At 42.7% G+C, this 13,510-nt stretch overlaps 1 protein-coding gene across 1 annotated transcript; it reads left to right on the top strand.

Annotated features, from left to right (window-relative positions):
- The first annotated feature begins 9,311 nt into the window (after positions 1-9,311).
- On the top strand, positions 9,312-13,269 carry LOC118123778 (transcription factor Sox-9-A). Its single transcript, XM_035181368.2, has 3 exons — positions 9,312-10,063; positions 10,448-10,695; positions 11,053-13,269. Exons 1-3 carry the CDS (start codon positions 9,636-9,638, stop codon positions 11,817-11,819), a joined length of 1,443 nt encoding a protein of 480 aa, XP_035037259.1. The 5' UTR covers positions 9,312-9,635; the 3' UTR covers positions 11,820-13,269.
- Positions 13,270-13,510: the final 241 nt, after the last annotated feature.

Here is a 13,510-nt window from a genome sequence, read left to right as displayed (position 1 = left end):
GGTGAGTCAGAGGCTGTTTGTCGCCCAGACGGGGCGTAGGATGTGAGAACGGGACAAAACCGCAGCTATGTGTCGATGCATCTCTCTGAACTTCCTATAGATTCAAAGTAACAGCCGCCAACAGGATACAGTGAAAAATCCAGTTTGAAGTATGAGACATGGACCCACAGTCAAAGCTCAAAGTCTATGTTATGTGGTTTGAATTACGTCATTTAGATTTCCGATTCAGAAAGTCCATTTTGTGTAAATGTAGGAGGCAGGCTAAAGGCTTTTCTATGACATATATACGTCCTGTCATCATCATCTTGTCGGGCTGAGTCTACCTATACTGGGCATTGATTAGTTTGTGGACAGTTGAGCAATTACGACCTCGGTGTGTTGTCAATTCATCCATTGTATTCACAAACCTTTTTTTTAAATAAGGCGCAGAGAAAAAAGTAAGTTGTTCCTTTTGATTAGATGGTTTTACTACCAGCAAAAAGAATGTCCTCGTCTAAAAATCGTACATCATATCGTCAGAGTCAGAACCTGCAAGCAATCATGCGAGCCGCTTCAGCTTCTTATTCCTCCTCCATTGTTTAATGCCGTCTCAACTTCCTGCAATTGTACGGAACTATCCCAAAAACAACCACAATTCAGTTTGATCCTGACCGAGACTACCTCTTTTGCTCCTGCTGAATTGTTGTCCATTTGTCTGGACCTTGGTACGAGGCAAGTGTCACATCTATTATGTCGGTTTGGACTAAATTGGAAAGTCTGACTAAAAATCCAGAATAAACAAGGTTGGTGTAAAAGAGCCCTTACAAATAGATGAGATTTTAGGTTTATCAAACATTTAATCACTACAGTTTATTATATGAGACAAGATTTTGCAGCTCTGTAAAGTAATTTTTCACTGTCCAAAAAATCGCTAGGCCAGTGGTAGAATTACCTCTTTAGCATTAGCCCTTTAGCATCCTGTTCTCATCCATTCTTCTTTTACATTTTTGTCAGAACCCAGAAAGATCTCCTTTGTGCCAAATCACTGGTCTCATTGAAATTAAAATACTTGGTGCTGTTGTCAGTCTGAAGAACTTGGCTGTGGTAAATGCACATGTTTGATTGGCTGATAGAGAAAACCTTGTTTGAATTATAGTTCACGTCACCTGAAAGTACAGCACCATGTTGTATTCTGCAGGCACATTTAAGACACTGTTGCACAACTTTGTAAAACGTTAACACCAACTAGATTAGTGCAATTTGTGCTCAATGATATTCCAGAAAAACCCACTCTGTAACTTGTAGTGAACTCCCCAGTCTAGTGCCTGGACACAGCAAGCTACAGATAACAGGCCGGCACTGAGCTCTGCAGCAAATCTAATAAACCAGTTCCAGTTTTCTTATTCCCACCACGAATGGTAACCAAGCTGCTTGAATATTGGATCTCAGGAAATAGTGCAGGACAATTTCCTCAGAGCGTAACATTAGAACGCACGAGCCTGGCTCCTGGAGGTTTGGGGCCGCCACCGCTGGGCCGCTCCAATTAGATGGAGCTTCCCCGCGGTGTCTGAGCCAGCCTGGACACAGGAGCACCCGAAAAGGAGCTGGAGGAAGAGATGGAGGAAGGAGAGAGGGGAGGCACACGCGGCCCCCCGAGCGCTGTGTTATGTTTGGCAAACATTTCACCCAACGTCTCTCCCTGTCTACACTTCTGGCCCCTGATCAGGCCGCAAAGTGATCGTCAGGCAGCGAGAAGGGAGGAAAAAAAGAAAAGATGAAAACATGGAAGGTGGTGGAGACCGAGGAGAAAGCCACTATTATGGTGGATGACTGTTACCTCAGATTTAAAGATTAGCTTTATGTATTTTCTAGCGTTTATCATACTGCTATTTAAAAAAAATTTGAAAAAACCTTTTTAAAAAACTGATCCAAGATTTGGATGAATCAATTATCTGGGTGGAGTTTTTATTATTGTACATCAGAAATATTTTATTTAATATTGTGCATTAAATGTTTATATAATGGTAATGAATGCTTTAAACTGTCCCAATAGTTTGAATCAATGAAAAATATCAATATTTCACATTTTGAAAAATATGTTTTGCTCTGACTGTTGTTTTTATATGTGATATATAGGCCATCCATCCATCTGTTTTCTATAACCTATCACTTAGCCTTTAAGGGTGGCATGGGAGCTGGAAACAATCCCATCGGACATTGTGCGAGATGCAGGGTTCACCCTGGACAGGTCGCCAGTCCATCACAGGGTCACATGTCAGGACATTTCTTGCTGTTAATAAAACATGTTCAGTGTATTCCCTGCCCATCGAGTAGACAGGCTCCAGAGGGTTTAAGCTTTATATGTACATTTGCTTTTTGGTCAAACATTAATTCTCACACACATTCAGATCAATGGAAGAAGTTAAAGTTTATTTTTTCTTCTTCTACTTGGAAATCAAACCAGTGATAATGGACAAAGCACCACTGATCCTAAAATAGGCTGAAACAAAAAGTCTGTATTCATTTTAATAATAAAAAATAAAAACGTTTATACAGTGTAGTGTCACTAAATGCAGTTTGTTGACCTTCTCTTTTTCCCTTCGCCCTGATATAGGATTAATCAAGAATAGCCTTGGCTCTCTCCATTGTAACAAGACACTGTTTTAAAGCCCTTGAAGTATGCCATTGTTCATGTCACCCCTGCCCTTTCTGAAAGTATTAATCCCATTGCCACGGTCTAATGCTGAAATCCCCAGTAGAAACACCTAAGAGGACTGGATCTGCTTGACCACACAAGGTATTCCTGTTTCCCCCCCGCAACAAGTGATATCAAAGGTTCAACTGTGGTCGCTGCCGAGCGGCGAGGAGGAAGTACATCTGTAGGCTGTCCGCTTGTGGGCATTCAGCACAGGTTCGGGCCATTGGCATCGGATGCAGGTGCTATCCTCTGGAAGGTGATTAGATATCATCACTCTTTCATTAACTCAGTATTTCTGGTATCACGGTGACTGTGTGGAATGAATGGCCCTTTTCATAGGTCAACCCGACAAATGAGCCGCGCTGAAAGGGCCAGGTTAAGGTGGGAGGATAATGAAACAAGAGAAAAGCAGGGATAAGTCTGGCAAAAGAAAAGAAAAAAAAGACACCTAAGACATGAGGGATTTGTAAAATTATGCCAAAGTAGGTGGATGCTTTCTAAATATGTCCATCTCATTTTATAGATCAAGCCTGTTGTCGCTTTAATATGACAGAGGAGTATCGATGTGAGCTAAAAATAAACAAAAGTCAACAATAGCAGCTGAGGTGAGGAAACGCGTTGAGGTTTATTTTTAGGTTATGACACCGCAGGCGACAACAATAGCCTCATTTTCAACTCATGCTCGAAACAGGTACGGAGGCGGGAGGAGGCTTGAATGTTCCATTACGTGTGGAGCAGACCCGGCTGAATACAGCCTCTTTGTGAAGGGTGTCTCTGTGTGCAGGCAGAGGTGCCGTGCACGCTGACATCACCCGGAGCTGGGGATGTGACTTTTTCTCATGTGTAGTGGTGCCAGGGAGCAGCCAGTACCGTCAAGCCAGCCTGAGTCAGCGCTACACGCTCCAGACACGAATGTGCAAGAATCCATGACGGAAGAGAGTCTCACAGCTTAAACACAGCATATCTGCTCCAAACAACCGGAGCTTCAAGACCGTGGAGGAACAAAAACAACTGGAAACTGGGATGTTTGTTTTTATTAGAAAGGAGTACATGTTTAAATATGGGTTTTAGAATGTTAATGGTAAATCAGAAAAAAGACTGTTGACATAAACAATAGCAAGGGAGATATTTATTGGCATTTATTTAGACATATTGGAGATCTGGAAGGAAAAGCTCTGACCTCGGGAACTGTTTATTTGAAAATAAAATTAAATAAAATTAAAAACTTCAAGTTAAATTTTAACCATATCTAACTGTCTTCCTTAGCAGCCGGCTACCAGCATTTTAAACAGCTGAAGAAAGACAAGTTAAGAGAAAATCGAATAAGTCGACCTTTAGTTATCTGTACCACTGGTTGTGTTTTCGTCTGTTTTTTGGTTTGTTTATTAGCAGGATTACACTAAATCTACCACTGACCCTAAAGACATTTTGTGGGGGGGGGGCACAACCCAAAGAAGGTCCCATTAAATTCTGATGCTGATCCAGATTAGAATTATTTATTTCTTTTGCATTTTCGTTGATTTCATGCATGAGAAGGGAATCACTCACGTTTAGAAAACTGATACTTATCTGTGCGTGTGAAATGTGGTGCAGATGCAAATAAAAATCTGGATCCAGTTTTAGTTTTGTTTTCTTGCTTTTTGGGGTCAACATACCTCATTGGTTTATAATTTGCAATAAAAATCTTTGCAATGTTGATTTGCTGTCTGATTGGTGTCAAATGATGCATGTCATAGTGAGTGAAGTGGCAGTGCGTGAGTGTGTTGACCTGAGCCAGGGTTTTGCTTTTAGTCTCTAAATGTTTCTCTCTCTCTGTTAAAAGCAATCGTCGTGTGGAAGTTTTGTAAGATCAGTGTATTTTCATCTCATGCTTCGTACCCGTCACCTGTTCTCTGTTGAGAGGATCCCCGGTGAAGACGACAGCGCAGTATCGGCCTCTGCCAGGTTATGTCATTGCATTTTGTCAGCACTTTGACAATGAGCCATTGTCATTCGGGCGTAATTACAGCTCAGGCCTTATTAGTGGAAATGCAGGAGAGTGACCTGCTGAGATCTCACCCTGCTTTTGATACTATTTCATTGTCTTTTAAACTGACTCTGAGGTCACATCACCTGAAGGCATGGGCGGGAGCTCGTAGTCACTCAGCAGAGTTCAATATGAGAGCTTTTCAGGGGATCTGTCAGAAAGGTGGGGGGATATTTGGATTCTGTTCAATGCCAGTGGCTTTACAAGGTTTCACCAGGGGGGGGAGAAAGTACTCAGTGAGGTAAAAGTATGTACTCAAGTGAAAATACCACATAAAATGTTCTTCTTGAGCAAAGCAAGAAAGTAAATACTCACTTTTAAACATACTTTAAGTATTAAAAGTACCTTCTGAGTGTATCCTATATATTCCTAATAATTCAATGGTCTACATCATTGACTGTGTCTACTGTCTATTTAGTTTACTACAAAAATAGTACAGTCGTTCATCTATCTCTCTTTAATACTGCCATGGATGGGGTATGTCTAAGGCTGAATCGTGGTGGTGGCCTCTTCTTAATTCATTTCATGTGTTGAACTTAACATATTCTGCTTTATTATGGTTTCGGTTTGATGATTAAACAGGAAAACTATGACACTGACATTTATCAAGAACTATTGGTTCCACTGCATTCCAAGATCAGTGTGTATTTCCTTCCCCGCAGATACACTATCAATGAGTGGCCAATGTGTTTCGGTTTACTAGAAGCCCGGAGCAGATAAGGCCGAGATTACAGTGGCACTATCTCCAGAGGAGGCCGGAGAAAGGAGAAGATATACAGGAAAGCGTGCGGCAGCAGTTATCACACACTGCTGGTCACAGGGGTGAAGGCCGGAATACATCTGTGTCTTCACGGGATAGCTGAGCCATCTCATGCGTTATCTGATTCTGATTTGAAATGATGATGGAGGTGACAACTGCCAAGTCAATAAATAATCACACTGGAAAGTCGTTTTTTATTCTTCTTGTTATTAATCTTACAGCTTTTTAGAGATACAGAACTCATCTGAGGTTGTTTCCAAGTGTCTGCATGCACCCCCCCAACCCCCACTCCCTCGCTGTTGCTGCTGAAGCCACTGGGAGCTGTTGTGGTCATGTGTGGGATATCAGGGAGGTGTGAGAGAGTCAGAGCGGAGAATTTAAGCTCATCCATCTGAGGATGTCAGGGCCTTGATAAGTCCTGTTTAAACTTTACCCTTTGCAAAATGCCATGTGTCAACAGTTGCCCGTGACCAGAGTGCTCTGATCTGGTTAGGCAAACACCTGGGGGAGACCCACCCCATCCCCGGGCGAGACCGCGGCCGACAGTGGGCGAGCTAGGGTACAATTCTGCAACCAAAGGTGATAAACATTTTTAAAGAACTAACACGCAAACTGAGGGACAGTGGAGGCATCCGGAAAGGAGAGTTCAAATGGTTCGTTGAGAGGATTTTCTCAGTTCTCCCTCTTGCAGTCCTCTGCCGTGTCTGGGGCAGTTGGCGTTAGTTGCGGAAAGTCTCGGGCAGGTGTCATGCCGGCTGTGAGCGCTTGAAGCTCTGCCTCCTCTGGCGCTGCCAAACTATCCATCACCTCGTGAAGTCTTCTAATTCTTTCAAATGTTCACAACAGATCATTTAAACACAATGGGGGTTTTAATGAATTTTGAGCAAAGTCATCCATATTTGTGATATCAGCGAGATATTTGGTTAAAATCCTAAATGTCCTTTGTGCACTTAATCCTTTCTTAACTTGAATGGCATTAAAACAAAGACTCATACGTTTACGGCACTAACACATCATTACATACACAACTCTGTTTTGTTTTTTAAAAGAAAAGCAGGGAGGGTGCTCTGCTCAAACATTTACAGTGGAATCTGAGAAAGCCCGAAAAGGTGGAAGACATGATTTGGCAGTTTACCTTCAGTGTTTGCCTCAAAATTTTGACGCCATGGCTCGAAGTCAAGCTGAGAAGTTTCCCAAGACCCGCTCGGCCTACAGGCGGGTGCTCTCCCTGTTTGAGCTGTGAGCCTGGCCCCCGAGGACCTGTGTGTGCCGCCCCCCCCACACACACACACACACACACTCACTCCCTTGATCGACCATAAGTCAGTCTGCAGGGCACCTCAGACCCTCTGCAGTCAGCACTGCGGGGGCGCGAACATGCCCGACCACACCTCTGATGCCTCAGTGTTAGCCATCACCGAGTTTCCTCCTCTGTGTGTCGAGACCAGCTGCCTCTCAGAATGGAAACTCTCCAACGACACCAGGCCTCCTCACACCTACCACGACGCACCGAATTAAAATCGGGAAATCAAAACAAATACTCACTGTGGTGCGTTCAAAAAATCTCATATTATCACATAAGATATTGGGGGAAATTAACCAAGGTTTTCTGTCCAAGTACAGAGAATAATCTTATTAAATCAGCGTATTATCAAGTGGCGACGAAACTAAACTAACTTGCATGCCTTATCTTTATCTACTGTCTCTTTCTCTCCAACATGAACTTTGGAGGAATAGCATTTCAGTGGGGGGGGGGGAAGTCCCTGACTGGAGCAGACTGCCACAGCCACCAGTCAACCAGTAAGACAAGGAGCAAAAATAGCAGGTTCATCTACCTGACAGACATATCAGGCTATTTTTAATGAAAATGTCACAGTCAGGAAAGACTGGAAGGCTTTAATGTAACTGGAAACCTCAAACCAGCACCTTCATCCATGGAGAAAGATTATCTTCACAGTAAAGCATCTATTTTTAGCGATGAAAGAGAATTCTTTAGACAAAAAAAACATTGTTTATTTATGTTGTGTGTCTTTTTGGAATGTTTTCTTTATATTCTACAGTTTTCTTCTGTGATTGATATTAACAAAATTATGAATAAGCATTATATAAGCAGCTTTAGTTTAAAAAATATATTCTTTATTAATAAGTACCATTTCATGTGTGTGTGTGTGTGTGCCTATAAATCTTTACTGATAACAGTACTGCTACTTTTTTCTTCTTATACAATCATTATGATGTAGACCAAATAATTATTAAAGGTTATGGTAAAAATAGTAAAAACTTTCAATCTTCTCGTGGCTAAATATGGACTCATAACTTACAGTGGGATTTAGTTTCTAAAACTGAATCCATGGATTATAGTGACTGAACTCTCTCAACAAAGTGTCCTTTGTGCACCGACAACAAGTGTTGGAGCAAATCCAGCAAAGTAGATTTTAGTGTTGCAAAACAAACATGTTTGCTTCATTCCAGTTTTTCATGGAATGTACAGTCACAATGGTTTGACGGCTTCATTGAGGAAAAATTATTTGTATCATATGTTGTATAATATTTAATATGATCATGCATTCACATACAGTTACACATAATATTGTTACTGTAACTGTTGTTATTATTTGTATCAGTCGTACTGTTTGTAAATAAAATAAATAAAAGTCACTAAAACAACGTCAATCAACTAAATCTTGAGTTAACAGAATGACTTTTGATGTTAAAAGACATTCTTGTTTAGGATAAAGTCATATCTCTTGTTATTAGTCCCAAAGAACCATTTTATTTATATTTTTTGTTTTGTAATATTCTTGTTCTTGTTTGGAACATGACATTTTAAGCCAGAAAGAGGAAGACCTAAAGTATAAATGTGAATCGGGGATTTAAATGTGGGAAATATGTTTTGAAATCCCCTCGGACTTTCTCTCGCAGCCCCCGCACACATGTCGCTCTCAAGTTTCTGGACCGCTGTCTCCCCCTATTGGTCCATGTGGTCACTGCAGCGCCGAGAGAGCTGATGAGAGGAGGCTGCTGCTCCGTAACGACTTCATCCAACAAACATTTCAGACAAGTGTCCGCGTTTAAAACAGACACTAACAAGCACCACTGTCCATTCCAACATAAATAACACTTGTTAAAGACGAGTTTGTTTTAAGGTTTGGTAGTTTTATAGAGTATTTACTGCTCTTATTTCTAATTGAAGCAGTTGTATCCAGCTATCAGGCTGTTGCTCAGAGAAAAGTGAACTCAGCACGAGGATGAATTCAGCTGTGAACGAGGGAATTAAGATGGAGGCATTTCAACATGTATTATTTTTAATTTGTCAACTTGGGCTCAAGTTGTACATGCCTGTAATTGCCTGTCATTTCAATACGGTTTAAATAAACGATATAAATTCTATTAGAAAAAGAAGACAATAATACAGTCTGCAATAGAAATGTGTGATTTTAGAAAATCACGGAGGAACATATAATTTAATGAATATTGTAATGTCAATAATACGGATTTGATTTTGTGATCATTGACAAATCATACATTTATCTCCCTCGACACCAGTAGCTATAAGATTATATATATATTTTTTAGTTAGACATGAGATACTTACAGCATTGTTCAATTTTTTTGTTTTGTTTTTTTAACTTTGGTTTTTAACTTTGAATCCTCAAGTTTTAAATGTGAATGTTCAGTCAAAGCAAAGTTTCTAGAGGCAGACACACACACTTGTTCTCGCTGGACGAGCTTTCCACTGTTGTTGACTGCAGGAGCCTTTCGGAGCGGAGTCATATTACGTCCCCGCCTCCAAAAAGTTTCCCCCAATCGCTTCCTCGCCGTGAAACATAAATCCAGGCAGCGCCTCCTGTGTCCCTAGACTCCTCAGCCATCCTCCAAGAGCGCGTCTCTCCTCACAGTTCTCCTCAAAGTCACACTTTCAGAGTCAAGCATCAGAGCGGCATCACTCGCAACTCGCCTTCTCGTCTGCGTAAAAGTCAAAGGAGCGTCCAGAACTTTTTTTCTGTTTGGCTTTTTGGTTCTGTTTTGCACTCAAGGATTCAGGTTTGCCAGTCGAGCTGTGCGCCCTCACAGACTGTCACCGCAGTCTCTGGGCACAGCGCTTGGATTTTAGAAAGAAGGATTTTTCCTCCTTTTTATCTGTGATACGCGGTTCTTTCAATTTTCTTCGCATGAATCTCCTCGACCCTTACCTCAAGATGACAGAAGAACAGGAGAAGTGTCACTCCGACGCTCCCAGCCCCAGCATGTCTGAGGACTCCGCGGGCTCTCCGTGCCCGTCCGGCTCCGGCTCGGACACCGAGAACACCCGTCCGATCGACAACCACCTCCTCCTGGGCCCAGAGTACAAGAAGGAGGGCGAGGAAGAGAAGTTCCCCGTGTGCATCAGGGATGCGGTGTCCCAGGTGCTGAAGGGCTACGACTGGACGCTGGTGCCGATGCCAGTGCGCGTCAACGGCTCAAACAAAAACAAACCTCACGTCAAAAGACCCATGAACGCGTTCATGGTGTGGGCACAAGCCGCGCGGAGGAAGCTGGCCGACCAGTACCCGCATCTGCACAACGCGGAACTCAGCAAGACCCTGGGCAAACTTTGGAGGTAGGTTCGCTTTTGCACTCAGTCAAGTTCGCTGTGCGCTTTTTACGCGTCACTGTGCGCAGCGTTTTCGGACGAAACGCACCACCTGCCTGCTGTTTCAAGTTTGTGCAGATTTGTAATAATGATTTTCGAAATGTATTTTTATCTGTGAAAGATAGATTTTATTTGTTGGTCTAGGGATTGAGGTCAGAACTTTGGGTTTTTAATTCTAAGAAGTTGTATTGATACGCAAACTTTGTAGCTGCCTCCTGCTGACGATTGATAATGAAACAATTAACGCTCAAATGTAACACCTCTTCAATCAATGAATCTGTCGTTTCTCGTGTAAGTTTTCGATTCATTTTAATAAAAAACAATTCTCTGTGATTTTTTCCCCCCCTTCAGATTGCTCAACGAAGTCGAGAAGCGCCCGTTTGTGGAGGAAGCGGAGCGTCTGAGAGTGCAGCACAAGAAGGATCATCCCGACTACAAATATCAGCCGAGGCGGAGAAAGTCTGTGAAGAACGGACAAAACGAGCCCGAGGACGGCGAGCAAACGCACATATCTCCCAATGCGATCTTCAAGGCGCTGCAGCAGGCCGATTCTCCGGCGTCCAGCATGGGCGAGGCGCACTCTCCAGGAGAACATTCAGGTAAGAGACGGAGCGAAGATATAAATAAAGAAAAAAAAGTATTTTATTATTATTATTATTATTATTATTATTATTATTATTTGCATTTATTCTACAATTTATTCGTTTTTGACTTTAGGGCCTTGAACTATACCTGTCAATGTCTAATGATTAATGATTAGTGGGTTTTACAAGCATCATGTAAATACACCTGTCAGAATAGTGCCAACAAACTCCTCCTCCTACAAGCATTTACATTTCATGGCACTATTGAGCTTAGTGCTTCATGCTGGAAATACTTTTTTAATTGGATCAGATCTTTTTTTAAATGTATTTTAACTGTGAACTTACCATAACGTTGTTTTCCTTTTTAACCAGGTCAATCCCAGGGCCCGCCAACACCCCCAACCACCCCCAAGACAGACCTGCCCACCACCAAGGTTGACCTGAAGCGTGAGGGGCGCCCCATTCAGGAGGGCACCAGTCGCCAGCTCAACATCGACTTTGGCGCCGTGGACATTGGCGAGCTGAGCAGCGAAGTCATCTCCAACATGGGGAGCTTTGACGTCGATGAGTTTGATCAGTACCTGCCGCCTCACAGCCACGCTGGGGTGGCCGGCGCAGCCCAGGCCGGCTACACTGGCAGCTACGGCATCAGCAGCTCCTCAGTCGGCCAGGCGGCCAATGTCGGGGCCCACGCTTGGATGTCCAAGCAGCAGCAGCAGCAGCAGCACTCTCTGACCACCTTGGGTGGAGGAGGCGAGCAGGGCCAGCAGGGTCAACAAAGAACCACCCAGATCAAGACGGAGCAGCTGAGCCCCAGTCACTACAGCGAGCAGCAAGGCTCCCCACAGCACGTCACCTACGGGTCCTTCAACCTGCAGCACTACAGCGCCTCCTCTTACCCCTCTATCACAAGAGCACAGTATGACTATTCTGAACACCAAGGTGGTGCCAACTCCTACTACAGCCATGCAGCTGGCCAGGGCTCCGGCCTGTACTCCACCTTCAGCTACATGAGCCCCAGCCAGAGGCCGATGTACACCCCGATCGCCGACACCACCGGAGTGCCCTCTGTACCCCAGACCCACAGTCCGCAGCACTGGGAGCAGCAGCCCATTTACACACAGCTGTCCAGGCCGTGAAGAGGCAGCCTCAGCACTGACTGTACGACACTCGCCCCCGCGCATAGACTTCTCTCTGCCCGGTGGCCTTCGCGCCGCCACTTCACAACCCCCCGCATTGCCAACAGAAAAACATGACAAGGACTTTTTTATAGTACTGAAATATATCTTTGGATTGGCTCACAACAGTGCCTTTTTGTATTGGTTGGAATTGTGATTATATTTTTTTAGATATAATGTTTAAAAAAAGTTAAATCCTCTGTGAGGACATACTGGTTATAAATATTTTAGTATGTACTGTGTATGTGTTCTGCTCTTGTCATCCTCATCTTGGTAATCAGTGTCATTAGAATCCTCATCGTCACGATTTGAAGGTCTCACACGTTTTAAAGGAGCAGTAGTGCCGAGTAAATACACCCTCAGTGGCCTTACTTCTCACTCATGTATTTTTTGTACAGGAAGTAAGAAACGTCTGTTTACTGACACTGCCATCTTATAATAGCCTTCATTCTGCTTTGAACTTTTGTACTGTACATATGTTATTGTAATTCCCGTGAGATGCAAGGTTTGAGCAATGCACGTTAGAAATAGATTTGAATTGTTTGGCCATGATATGACTGTGTCATCAGTGAATTAGTCAAATATTCTACTTCTCGTTCTTTGCTTTAGCTCAAACGATTGTGTTGGAAACGCTATAGCAGGTGCCATGTAACTCTACTAGGGGCCTTACCGTGTTGCTAGACGTAACTGAGCAATGCTTGCTTTTATCTGGGTACTGCCTTGATACCATTGGTGCCTCTGGAGCCACATTAGAGCGACTCAGTCCACTGGCATTGCAGTGTCAAAACCACAGCATAGTTCTGACTTCCTGTTTGGGGGGGAATACAGGAAGTGACCATTTACCTGACTCTCCTCAGCAGCCAGCAGGTCTGAGTCTGGCGTACTTCTGTCATTCCCACAGCCTTTTCCTAACCTTTTTATTTTCTTAATTTATTCTTTAGCATAAATTTTATTTGAAAATAACTATTTGCAATTATCTTTTTAATTCAGCAGCAGCTTACAGCCGCTGACATATGTGGTACAAATTTGTTTATTTATCATTTGTAAATGTTTCCGTATTAAAGTTTCCTTTATTCATGATCTAGTTTATGTACAGATTACTTATAATTACACGATAAGTCTTTCTCTTAAAAAAGAAAAACTGGAAGTCTTCTGTCTTTTCTCTCTAACAAATGAATTAATGTATATGGAAGCCGTGGCCGTTTTGTAAAGAATTTGCTGGAATCCACAGGATACTTTTTGTTTTTGAAAAAAAAAAAAAAGTTGTGTTCCTCATTTTATATTCTGTATCATTAGTTCTTCTTTTGTCATCTTTCTTAATGCAGTTTCCCTATAGGTAAACATGCCGTTGTCTTAAAAGCTTATCTTTTGTATTCTATTGTTTGCAATAAAAACAAAACACTGAGAAATATGTGATCTTCTTGTGCGATTAATTCTAAGCATGTTTCAGTCAGTATCATATGTTGTTCACGGCTGTGTGGTGCAGTGCATATACAGCGATAAGATCAGTGGGGTTTATTCATACGAGTGACCCTCCACCGACGGCACAGCACACCAGCGAATTCAAGATGTTATTCATTGAGGTGGAATGACTTTGGAATAGTCGTTATCCAGCTCGTACGCTCAAAGAAACAACAGAAATAAACAAGCTT

This window comes from Hippoglossus stenolepis, chromosome 16 (assembly GCF_022539355.2).
Source record: "Hippoglossus stenolepis isolate QCI-W04-F060 chromosome 16, HSTE1.2, whole genome shotgun sequence".
In the NCBI taxonomy this organism is placed as follows: Eukaryota; Metazoa; Chordata; class Actinopteri; order Pleuronectiformes; family Pleuronectidae; genus Hippoglossus; species Hippoglossus stenolepis.
The sequence above is the reverse complement of the archived record's forward strand: the minus strand, read 5'-3'. Positions and strand labels throughout refer to the sequence as shown.